This window comes from Aptenodytes forsteri, unplaced genomic scaffold (assembly GCF_000699145.1).
Source record: "Aptenodytes forsteri isolate BGI_AS27 unplaced genomic scaffold, ASM69914v1 Scaffold86, whole genome shotgun sequence".
Classification (NCBI taxonomy): Eukaryota; Metazoa; Chordata; class Aves; order Sphenisciformes; family Spheniscidae; genus Aptenodytes; species Aptenodytes forsteri.
Genome location: NW_008795715.1, coordinates 2,236,073 through 2,247,180, shown reverse-complemented (window position 1 = coordinate 2,247,180; position 11,108 = coordinate 2,236,073). Strand labels below are relative to the sequence as shown.

Here is an 11,108-nt window from a genome sequence, read left to right as displayed (position 1 = left end):
GGCCGGGGTGCTTTTTTCGGCCGGGGTGCCCAGCCCCGTGCTCCAGGCACCTCCTTGGCCACATCCATTGCGGTTCCTCCCGCTCGGCCCCGTCCTTTGAGATTTAGACACAGCTCAAAGGTGATCTCCGTGCGCTTGACCTGCAGCGCAGTGATGCTGGGCCCTCAGCCAGCTGCGAGCAGGGGCGGGGGGTCATGTCTGATGCCCAGCACAGCCTGGAGCCGTCCTGGAGGAGAGGCCGTTCCCTTCCCTCCGGCATGCTCGGAGTCCCCAGCCACTCTGGGACAGGGGCTTAGGAGCCCAGGCAGGGCTACGTGGGGTGTTTGGGCACAGCAAAAGGCCTGAGGCGGGGCAAGATGGGCCGGATCCATGCATTACGCAGGTCTCCGTGCCCCCTCCTCCTCCTGCAGATCCACTTCTGGGAGGCCCAGCGCCGGAACGAGAGCGCACGGGTGAAGACGCTTTTCCTGCCCGAGAACGGGGTGAAGCTGAAGAACCTGACGGGGTACACCTCGTACTGGGTCAGCGTTGCTGCCTTCAACGCTGCAGGAGACGGACCCCGCAGCAGCCCCGTCAAGGGGCGGACGCAGCAGGCAGGTGGGGCCCATGGCGCGGCTCCCCCCAGCCCTTCGCTCAGCACGGTTGCATCCGCAGCCTCCTGCCCCTGGGCTCCGTGGGGAGGTGTCTCCATGGGTCCAGCTCCAGTGATGTCTGGCTGATGCCCCTTCATCCCACCTGCACCCCAGCTCCTGCTCTTGCAATCCCGAGCAGAGACCAGCCCTGAGCTCACCCCAGGGGGTTTGTGAGTTGGGAGCACGTGGAGATGAAGGTCTTGGCTGAGTCTTGAGAAGGATGAAGGTGTCAGGAGGAGAGTCAAAGAGAAGGAGACTCATCCCCCTAGCCGTGTGCAGTGGCCTGGCAGGGTCTTTGCTGCAGCGGGGATGGGGGCACAGGGAGGGTGGCACCAGGGTGTTGTGAGATGGTGACGATGAGTGCCCCAGCCCCGAGAGGGTGGAGGCAGGGAGAGGGGCTGGCTTGGTGCTGGGGTTGTCCCCTGGGAGCACTGAGCTGGCCCTGGCCACCCTGCTCCCTCGCAGCCCCCAGCGCCCCCGGCTCCATCCGGTTCAGCGAGCTGACCACCACATCGGTGAACGTGTCCTGGGAGCCACCACCGCTGCCCAATGGCATCCTCGAGGGCTACAGGCTGGTCTACGAGCCCTGCATGCCTGTGGACGGTGAGGGCACGGCAGGGGCACCAGGGGGAGGCTGGGAGCACTGGGGGGAGCTGGGAGGGCTCCAGGGAAGACCTGGCTCAGCCTCCATCCCCACAGGCGTCAGTAAGATCGTGACAGTGGACGTGAAGGGGAACAGCCCGTTGTGGATGAAGGTGAAGGACCTGGCCGAGGGCATGACGTACCGGTTCCGGATACGGGCCAAAACCTTCGCTTATGGGCCCGACGTTGAGGCCAACATCACCACGGGGCCTGGGGAAGGTAGGGGGGGGGGATGTGCGAGATGCCGTGCCGGGGCGAGGGAGGAGATGCAGTGGGGACAGTTCCCCCAGTGCACCGGGGCTGGCATGGCCGCATGCCAGTTTGTACCCCCGTGCCTCCAGCTCTGCTCTGGGTCCCCAGGTGCCCCCGGTCCCCCTGGTGAGCCCTTCATCTCCCGCTACGGCTCAGCGATCACCATCCACTGGGCGAGTGGGGACCCCGGCCAAGGGCCCATCACCAGATACGTCATCGAAGCCCGTCCTTCAGGTACTGCAGCTCCTGTCTGCTTTCCATCCCCACCTTGTTACTGGTGGTGCCTTGGGTTCAGGAGAAAGAGAACTGAGGCAGGGAGTGCTGACCTCTCCCAGGCCACCGAACAGGCTGGGTTGGGGATTAGGACCCAGGTGTCTGGAGTGTCAGCCATGTGCCGGTCCACAAGGACCGCGCTGCCAAGCAGGTGCTGACCGGGGCTGATGGAAAGGGGCTAGCGAGCCGTGGAGTAGCACCCGTCGATGCTGCTGCTTTCATGGGTATGGAGGTCCTGATGCTCCCCCAGCCAGGCAAGGAGGTTTGAGGGGTACCAGGGCTATCCCAAAATGGGAGAGTCCTGCTCCGGGGCAGGCAGGGCTGGTAGCTGGGACTTCCCATCCCCACAGCAGGGAGCCAGCAGGCACGGCCACACTCTCTCCTGCAGCCTCAAGTTAATGTTCTCCCCGCTGCAGAGACCGCAGTTCAGATGACCCATTTGATTGCTAATGGTGGTCGGTACTGCTCCCTGTGTGGTGGGGCAGCAACCGGGAGGGAAACCCCTCGCTCCTGTGAGCCCAAGGGGCTGCGGGGGGTGCTCTGGGGCTGTGGTGGCAGCAGGTCCCCAGGGAGCTGCCTTGCCCTTGGCTGGGGCAGGCAATCAATCAGCCGTGTGCATCACTACGGCTTTTTAATGATGCTGCAGTGAGCAAGCGCAGTGTCTGCCGGGGCTGGGAGGGCCGGGCAGATAGCAGAGGGCACATGCTCCTGGATGGAGGGAGATCAGTCTCTTGCCCTGAGGAGTGCTGCAGAGCCGGTCCCCCGCTCCCAGGCCCCTTCTCTCTTCCAGACGAGGGGCTCTGGGATATCCTCATCAAAGACATCCCCAAGGAGGTCACCTCCTACACCTTCAGCATGGACATCCTCAAGCAGGGCGTCAGCTACGACTTCCGCGTCATTGCTGTGAACGACTACGGCTACGGGACCCCCAGCACGCCGTCCCCCTCCGTGTCAGGTAGCCAGCGGGGGCAGCATGCGGGTGTCCCTGGGGCAATGCTGTCACCCCTGTGCCAGAGGGAATGTCCCAGCGTTGCTCTGTTCCCATGGCCAATGCTGAAACCCATCTCTCTGACCCTGCCTGGCTCCTACAGAGCCCCAAATCCCACTGCCAGCAGTGTCTGCCAGCCCTCGCCTTGCAAAGCCTCCTGCTATCCCCCTTTAACCTGCTCCCTCACATGGATTCAGGTCTCACAAAGTTCCCCAAGGCGACCTCATGCCCTGCAACAGGGTCTTCCCCATCCATACTGGTTTGCCTCCCCATGCCCGTCCCCCTCTGATCCTCCCTGCTGTGCCCCAGCCCAGAAAGCCAACCCGTTCTACGAGGAGTGGTGGTTCCTCGTGGTCATCGCCCTGGTGGGGCTCATCTTCATCCTCCTGCTCGTCTTCGTGCTCATCATCCGTGGGCAGAGCAAGAAGTACGCCAAGAAGTCAGACTCAGGTGAGTGCCGGGGATCTGGTGTGTGGTGACGGGACCCTCTGCGGTGCCAGCTGGGGGGGTGCAGAGCCCTCACCCCACAGGAGCCTCTGGGGGCCTCCCTGCCTGCCTTTGGGGTCTGAGCGGGGCGGTGGGAGCCTGCCTCCCTACCTGCCTTAGGGCACGGCTCCTCCAGAGACCTGGTGACATCCAATAAAGATGCTGTGGGCTTCCCGGAGAGTGCTGGGAGCTAAAGATTAAATAAGCGACTTGTCCCGCTGTCAGCTGCGGAGGCAGGGCAGCCCGGGGGCTCGGCAGAGGTCACCGGGATTAGTCAAACACAGCTCTGTTTTCTTAGCTGTATCAAGGGCTCAAATTGTGGGGAAAATCCAGACCTCCTGGTTAAGCAAACAGAGCCACTGAGCCAGGAGCCAGAGGCGATGAGGCAGGTCAGGGTGTGAGCCAAAGCGGGCAGGCTTGGCATGTCCGCTGCCCCGGGACTGGCACCTCGTGGCCGTCCCCAGGCTGCTGTCTCTCTAACGCCGGAGCCGGCACACCCCTTCCCGGGCTGTTCCCCAGTCCCCTTGCACACGGGGTCCAGGCCCCCACCCATGCTGTGCTGCCCAGGGAGGGTCTGTGGGAGGCTGAGCATCCCGTCCCACAGGGAACGGCTCCAAGGCAACCGCCCTGAGCCATGGCGAGATGGTGAGCCTGGACGAGGGCAGCTTCCCCGCCCTGGAGCTCAACAACCGGCGCCTCTCCGTCAAGAACTCCTTCTGCCGGAAGAATGGCATCTACACCCGGTAGGGACCCCCAGCCGCAGCCCCCTCCCCAGGCAGAGGGGAGTTTTTCAGATGTCGTGCGTGTCCCTCCATCGTCCACTCGCCATGGGATGGGCACGGGGCTGGGGAGGGCTGGCACCCCAGGGGGGTGACCCTGTTCTGCCCAGTGTCCCCCCTGCCATGAGCTGCAGCTGCTGCACCAGCCCTGATGTGCCGAGATGCTGAACAGCCTGAAAAGCTGGGAATCCCTGAGAGCCCACCGACCACGGGCAGGGTCCTTGCGGGTGGCTCGGCACAGCTTGGGGGTGGTCCCTGCGCCTGCCCCAGGGCTCAGCTGGGCTCATCCCCGCGTGGCACAGCCCCGACAGGGGACCTCCACTGAGCACCTGCCTCTCCCCGAGGTCCCCACCGCGGCCCAGCCCCGGTAGCCTCCACTACTCGGACGAGGATGTGACCAAGTACAACGACCTGATCCCCGCCGAGAGCAGCAGCCTGACAGAGAAGCCCTCCGAGGTCTCCGACTCTCAGGTGACTGCCCGGGGCTGCACGCAGGGACAGGGACCTGGGACAGGGGGATGCAGGGGTAGGATGCCCGCTATGATGCAGGTCCTGGTGCACATTTGGGAAAAGCAATGCCGGTCCCGCTTCCCTGCCCCATCCCGCTTTTAGGCAGTGGTGTCCCCCATGGCTTTGCGGCACGGAGCCAGTGCGAAGCTGGCACAGCCCCCGGCCCGTGTGCTGGGGATGTGGCACTGCGGGGGGGCCCCCCAAGGGCTGCCGGGGACAGGGGACGGGAGGGCAGTGGGGTTGGGGACTGTCCCGCTGCCCGGTCGCTGGTGGCAACAGCCGCGGCTCTGCCAACCCTGCAAAATGGCACCTTTGTCTCCTCCCGGAGAAACGGGCAGCTGTGGCCGGGCAGGAGCGCGGCTGCGGGCAGCTCCCTGGGCAGGCAGCCTCCAGGGAGGCCACGGGAGCATTGCCCCCGTGACGGATGCTGGGTGGCATCTGAAAAGATGAGGCTGAAGCCCAGGGGAAGGTCCCGGGGGTCTGCATGGCCGTCCTCGAGCAGGAGAGGGACTGGCCCCGGGGGGGCCCCCCTGTTGCTGCCTGCACCGGCTGTTTCTTTTGCCTTCGCACGGCAGATGCCGTCTCCGCTCCCTCTTGCCTGAAGAGAGAGCAGCTTCCCCACCTCCATGGGCCCTTTGTGCACGGCGAGGAGAAGCTGAATCCAATTACCGCCAGCGGGAGGCAGGGCCGCCAGCACCCGCCTCCCAAAAACACCCTCCCCGCCAACCCCGGGGGCATCACAGCCTCGGGGACCCCCCCAAGGGGCCCCAGGACCCTGCAACCCTTTTGTATAAGGTTTTATTTTGCTTTAGCAAGAGGCAGAAACACCCCAGCAGTGCTGCAGCCGTCCCAGCCCCTAAAGTCTTTTGGGATGTGCTTGCCAGCGTACCCAAAAGAGCACTGGGAAAGCTCACCCTATTTTGGGGGCTGGGGGGTGATGCCCCCCACCCCACCCCATGCTCACCTCCCCCATCCTGTTCTTTAGGGCAGCGACAGCGAGTACGAGGTGGACCCCGGCCACCAGAAAGCCCACTCCTTCGTCAACCACTACATCAGCGACCCCACCTACTACAACTCATGGCGGCGTAAGCAGAAGGGCATCTCGCGGGCGCAGGCGTACAGCTACACCGAGAGCGACTCGGGGGAGCCCGACCACACGCCCCTCTCCAACAGCACCTCCACGCAGCAGGGCAGCCTCTTCCGCCCCAAAGCCAGCAGGACTCCCACACCCCAGACCCCCGGCAACCCCCCCAGTCAGCCTGGTACCCTCTACCGCCCGCCCAGCAGCCTGGCCCCTGGCTCCAGAGCCCCCATCGCTGGGTTTTCTTCTTTCGTTTGATATTTAAACAGAAGCAAAAACAAACAGGAGAAAAAAATTATAAAAAAAAAAAAAAGGAAAAAAAAGAAAAGCCCCAAGAAATTAAGAAAAAAGCGGCGAGGGGGAGAAGAGGAGGAGGAAGCAGAGAGGCCGAAGGGCCCCGAGGCCCCGGGTATGCCAGCGGTGCCATGGTGGGCAGTGGCCTCAGGCTCGGTGACGCAGCGGGTGTTTCGCCTTCTCGGCAGGGCCGGAGCAGAACGCCGAGCGCCTTCCCTGGGGCTGGGGAGCAAAACCCAGCTCCTCTTTTCGGCCAAAGCTTTCTGCGTTACGGACTCCTCGGCCGAGGTGGGGTGGGAGGGCTCGGAGTGCCAGCAGCATTGCACTGGACTTCACCCTTGGCACCTGCTGCAGCTGCCCCCGGACTACTGCTGCCCTCGCTGGGGTTCCATGGGTGCTGCTGGGCTGGGTGCAGGGGCTCTCGCCGTGCCAAACCCCGGCCCCTCCACCAGCCTCTGCTTGTGGCTCCCCTGGGACACGGGGACAAGCAGTGACAGAGAGACCGCTGACTGTGGCGGAAGAGGGGTTCTGCTGATTTAAACCCTCTGGACGTGAAACCCCAACCTGGACCCTCCAGGGCGAAGGGGGCAGCCACTGTGCCAGGAACCCAGGGGGCAATTAATTCCTTCCCCCCGTTTGCCCCCCCAGGAGAACCCAGGACTTAAACCCCAGGAGAGCCCCTCTGGGGTGCAAATGGTGCTGATATCCCCCCTGATTTTGCACCCCAGGGCCCTGCAGGGGCTCTGGCGAGGGCTCAGACAGGGTGATGCGGCGACCATAGCCACCCCTCTGCATTTCTGGTGGTTTGGGTTTGTTTTTTTTTTTAAAATGAGGTTTTGTGCTGAGGTCTGGGAGCACGAGGGGCGCGTGGGGGCAGAGGTGCCCAGGGGGGCTCCGAGGCCATTTTGGTGGTCTCTGCATAGCAAAACCCCCGCAGTGCTTACTGGTGAGCCAGGCACCAGCCCGGCGGGGCCGCAGCGCCTGGGCTGAGCCGAGGGAGATGCCAATAAACAGCCTGAGGATCAGCCCGTCTTGCCTCTCTGTCACCCTGCTGCGGCAGAGAAGGGGCTGGCAGGATGCGTCCGTCTGTCCTGCTCCCCCGGCCGGGCTTGTGTTGGCCCTACAGGACCGGGGAAGGAGCCGGGCAGAGGGTGCCAGGGTCTGCAGTGCCAGGATCGGGCCCAGAACAGCGTGGGGAGCTGTGATGGCCGTATCCCTGTCTGTTTCCATCCCGGAGCAGTGGGGTCTGTGGTTGGAAGGAAAGGGGACCCAGTGGTGGGATAGGGGAGGAGGGAGGTGACCCCACTGCACCGGGCGCTTTTGGCATCGCCAGCACTGGGGATTTTTCCTGGGGCAGTTTGCAGCCACCCTCGCTGCCTGCTCTGCCCTTCAGACCTGGCAGGAAAATCCAGGTGATGCACTTGGGTTTCATCACCCGTCACCCCTCTGGCAGCAAACAACGTGGGTCTGGAGCCGAGGGCTGGGGAAGGGCTCAGCCTGCCGGCAGTGCCAGCAAAGCACCAGCACCCGCTTCCTTGGCCGGGGGCTGTTCTCTCACTGGGGGCTACCAGAACTGGGAGCTGTGGGGTCTGCACAGCCCCTTGCTGCAGGACCCCGCTGCTGGCAGGGCAGGGGCGTGGAGCCCCTTGCAGGCACGTGCCCGGACCCTCCCCCCGGCCTGAGCGAGGGTCTGGGGCTGCCAGAGGGAGCGTTTTGCAGGCACTGCATTTGGGGACTGCTTGGAGCTGGGGGTGCATGACCCAGTGCTGCAGCCCCCCTTCACCCATCCCCTGGGTTGGGAGAAACCGTGGACACTGCCGTGGCATCACTCCCGAGCTCCAGCCACCGGCAGAAGCACGGTCCCCACCGTGGCACATCGTGGTGGCCCTGGAGCCGCTGGGGAGCAGAGGGCATTTCTGGCAGGTGACTCATCTGACCTACTTCAGAGCTGGCGCCAAAGGGAGAATGCACCCAGGGGTGCCCGTCCCGTCCCTGGGCAGCGAAGGGAGCCCTGATGCCTCGCTCGGGTGGAGACATTTGCATGGGGGCAGGGGGTGTGTGTCTGCATTTGGCCGGACAAATCCTGCCCCTCGTTTGCAGCCTGGCTCCATCCCCAGGTGTCCCAGCTTGTGCAAGAGAGACCTTCCTCCCACCGGGGCTGGGACGCCGAGCCACCAGAGACACAGGGCAGAGCAGGTCTGGGGAGTCGAGCAACACAGGCGAGTTCCCCGTGCGAGGGACACTCCTCGTGCAAGGGACGCTCCCCTTGCGAGGGATGCTCTCCTCCCACGCAGGGCATGTGCCAGTCCCTCTGAGCAGCAATGACCCAGTGAGCACCGATGCCATCCCTGGAGACATCCCCCATTTTAGGGACAGCGGGATGCAGGTCCTGGGAGGTGCCTGCGTGGGGTCTGCATGTGCTCCCCGGCATGGTGGCGTGCCACAGCCCCGGCAGCTGGGGCAGAGCAGAGCCCAGGCCCCGCTTGCCCACCCTGACCCAGCTCGTCCCTGGCCATGAGGAGGAGAAGCTGGAGGGTGCAGCAACATCTGCAGCAGGTTTAGAGCTGGTGCCGTGCCGTGAGGTGAAGCTGCTGGTGCGGCTGTGGCCGGACCACCCGGGGCCCTGTGGCAGCGGTGGCGGTGCAGCCAAGGCGAGCCCTTTCTGCTTGTGGTTTCCCACAGCTGAAGGATGCAGCACCCGAGGAAGTGGTGGATCCCACATCCCACCACAGCAACGGGTTCGCCCACTGCTCCCTGGGGAACCTCCTCAGGACAGTCTGGGAGCTGCGCAGGGCACAAAGCCCGGTATGGGCACAGCAGAGATGGGCTGAGTGCCAGTGGCACTAGCGGGAGCTCTCGCTCACCTGTGCTGCCTCAGTTTCCCCATGACACAGATGCAACCAGACCGGCTGGGCTCGCAGGGGAAGACACCGTGCTCCCTGCCAAGCACAGCCACCTCTCTACCGCCTTGGCTTTCACCATGCTGCTGCCAGAACCGGCTCTTTCCAAAAGTCCCTCCCGCCACCCCGGCCCCTCCAGGCAGGTCTGGGCTGCCCGTGCCCAGCCCCACTGCTGCCTGAGCTGCCGGCTCTCCAGGCTGCTCTGTGCAGCAGACGGGCAGGGCGAGCTGTCGGTAGCAATCAGTCCCCAGGGACCGAATTGGCCTTGACATACCTCCCGACTGCTGCTCGGCGGTGGCCTGCAGTTCTCCCAAGGGCAGAGCACCACTTGCTTATCAGGGCTGGGCGAGCCAAAGGGGAGCAGAGGGGGGAAGCTGCCCCCCCAGACCTCGCTGTGCGGACGGGACGGCACAGTACCCGCTTGCTGCTCCAAATGCGATGGGGAGATGTTTGTGCCAGAAATGGGGGTTATGACCTGTAAAGCTGGGCTGAATTCCATGATTTATTTTTATTTATTTATTTTAGCTGAAGCAGTGTTGGTGTTGGAGGAGTCAGGTAGTAACAGTTTATTTTCCAGGTTGAGATTAGATCAAGCAAGGAGTAGAGCAAAGAGAAGTGCTCGGTGTGCGGTGGAGGAGAAGCAGCCCTGCAGCCTAGGCTCTCCCTTTCCTCCAGATTTTTCCTATTCCCTGCCAGCTCCTGGGTCAAAGCCGGGTGTCCCCACCTTTCCCTTGCCTTGGGCTGCGGGGACAGGGACAGCCCCTCCTGCCATGCCAGGGGCTAGACAGGACTCGGCACATCCTCAGAGCCCCACGTGCCCTGGGCCCTGCTGCCTCCTGCGCCATGGCAGGCTGTGAAGCTCGCGGCACAGGCAGAGCCGCTGGCGGTGGGGACGGCAGCAGAGCCCTCCCGGGGCGGCGGGGAACGGAGAGCGATGGAGAGGACAGACCCAGGCCTGTGCAACCTGTCCTGCAGGCGTGGGTGCCTGGCGCACACCGTGGCCAAAGGGGTCCCGCGCCGAAGCTGTGCCAGGGCAGGGGGTTTCCATGGGCGCTGCCGGCCATGGTGGGTCCCCTCAGCAGCCACGTGCCAGGTGGTATCCCCCAAGGGTAAGCCGGGGTGGCTGCACCGCAGCTGGGTGACGGGTTTCTGGGCAGGTGGCGGGTTGTGTGAGCCTGTTCCCCGGCACTGCTGGCCAGGGAAGCGTGCAGGCTGGGGAAGGCAGGCGGCTGCAGAGAGAGCCTGCCCGCGGCAGGCTCTGACCTGCGCACAGCTTGTCCTGGCGCTCACCCATGCACCCGTGGGTGCTGAGGTGCCAGCGGTGAGCGGGCGGCACGGTCCTGCCAGGGTGCACTGCTTAGCTGGATAGCCGCTCACCCCTGGGCAAATGGCACAGGGAAGGGGTGAAACCCCACGTCTGTGGGTGCAGGGTGGTGTCCGTGGGGTTGGCAGGGCTGTTGGGGAGGTTTCTAGCAGCAGCCAGCTCTGGGCCCTGGGGCTGGAGGGATCTGGGGGGCTGTGGGGGCAATGCCCCGTTCCCGGCACCCTGGGGTGTCCAAATGGCGATCCCCACGCCCTGCTGCAGCACTGGGGCTCTGGGAAAGCACCCGCCTCGCTCGGCAGCATCTCCTGCGCGGCCAAGGCAGTGTCGGCAGACAAAGCTGGCAAGCGCTGGCAGCAGGAGGAGGGGACGGGGCTGCTGGGAAACTCGGGCGCTTCTCCCTGCCCTGCTTTTCAAAGTGCTTTTCAATCCTGTTCTTTTTTCTTCTCCGCTTTCAAAAGCTGCTGAGAAGCAGTAAAAGGAACCAGCGACGGGTTCAGGAAGGGTCAGAGTGATGCAGCCACCCACTCCGCGCTTCCGAGCCTCCCAGCACCCTGAGTTCGCTGCCATCTCCCCAGGGCCGGATCCAGCCCCGGGGCTCTGCGTGGCCCGAGCTGCTGTGGAGGAGAGGGGAGGGGGCCCGTCTCTCCCAGGCAGTTTTTCAAGTTGAGTGGGTGCCTGCTCTTCCCAGCCAGAGTTAGGCCGGCCCACGGGAGCCTTCCCCGGCGGCTTCCACCAGCCAGCTGATTTTAATCCCTCCTGACTGCGCTGTCTCAGCCAGCGTCGTGCTCCTGTGACAACATCAGCTGAGGCGAACAGTGCCACACCGGCCTTCGATTAACACACGCTGGCTCCACGCGAGTGGGTAGAGCTGCTGGCGGGGGCTCTGGCAAACCCTCCTCCTCTTCTTCACCCACCGGCAAACCACCGTTGCAACCAGCGGACGCTCC

At 64.3% G+C, this 11,108-nt stretch overlaps 1 protein-coding gene across 1 annotated transcript in view; it reads left to right on the top strand.

The window, feature by feature from the left end:
* SDK2 (sidekick cell adhesion molecule 2) overlaps positions 1–5,971 on the top strand; it is a 121,644-nt gene extending 115,673 nt beyond the window's left edge. Inside the window, 9 exon segments of the mRNA XM_019473186.1 lie at positions 411–597; positions 1,098–1,235; positions 1,332–1,493; positions 1,635–1,760; positions 2,590–2,754; positions 3,097–3,237; positions 3,878–4,016; positions 4,397–4,523; positions 5,548–5,971. Of these exon segments, the coding sequence (XP_019328731.1) occupies positions 411–597; positions 1,098–1,235; positions 1,332–1,493; positions 1,635–1,760; positions 2,590–2,754; positions 3,097–3,237; positions 3,878–4,016; positions 4,397–4,523; positions 5,548–5,901 (1,539 nt within the window). The 3' untranslated portion in view covers positions 5,902–5,971.
* The last annotated feature ends 5,137 nt before the right edge of the window (positions 5,972–11,108 follow it).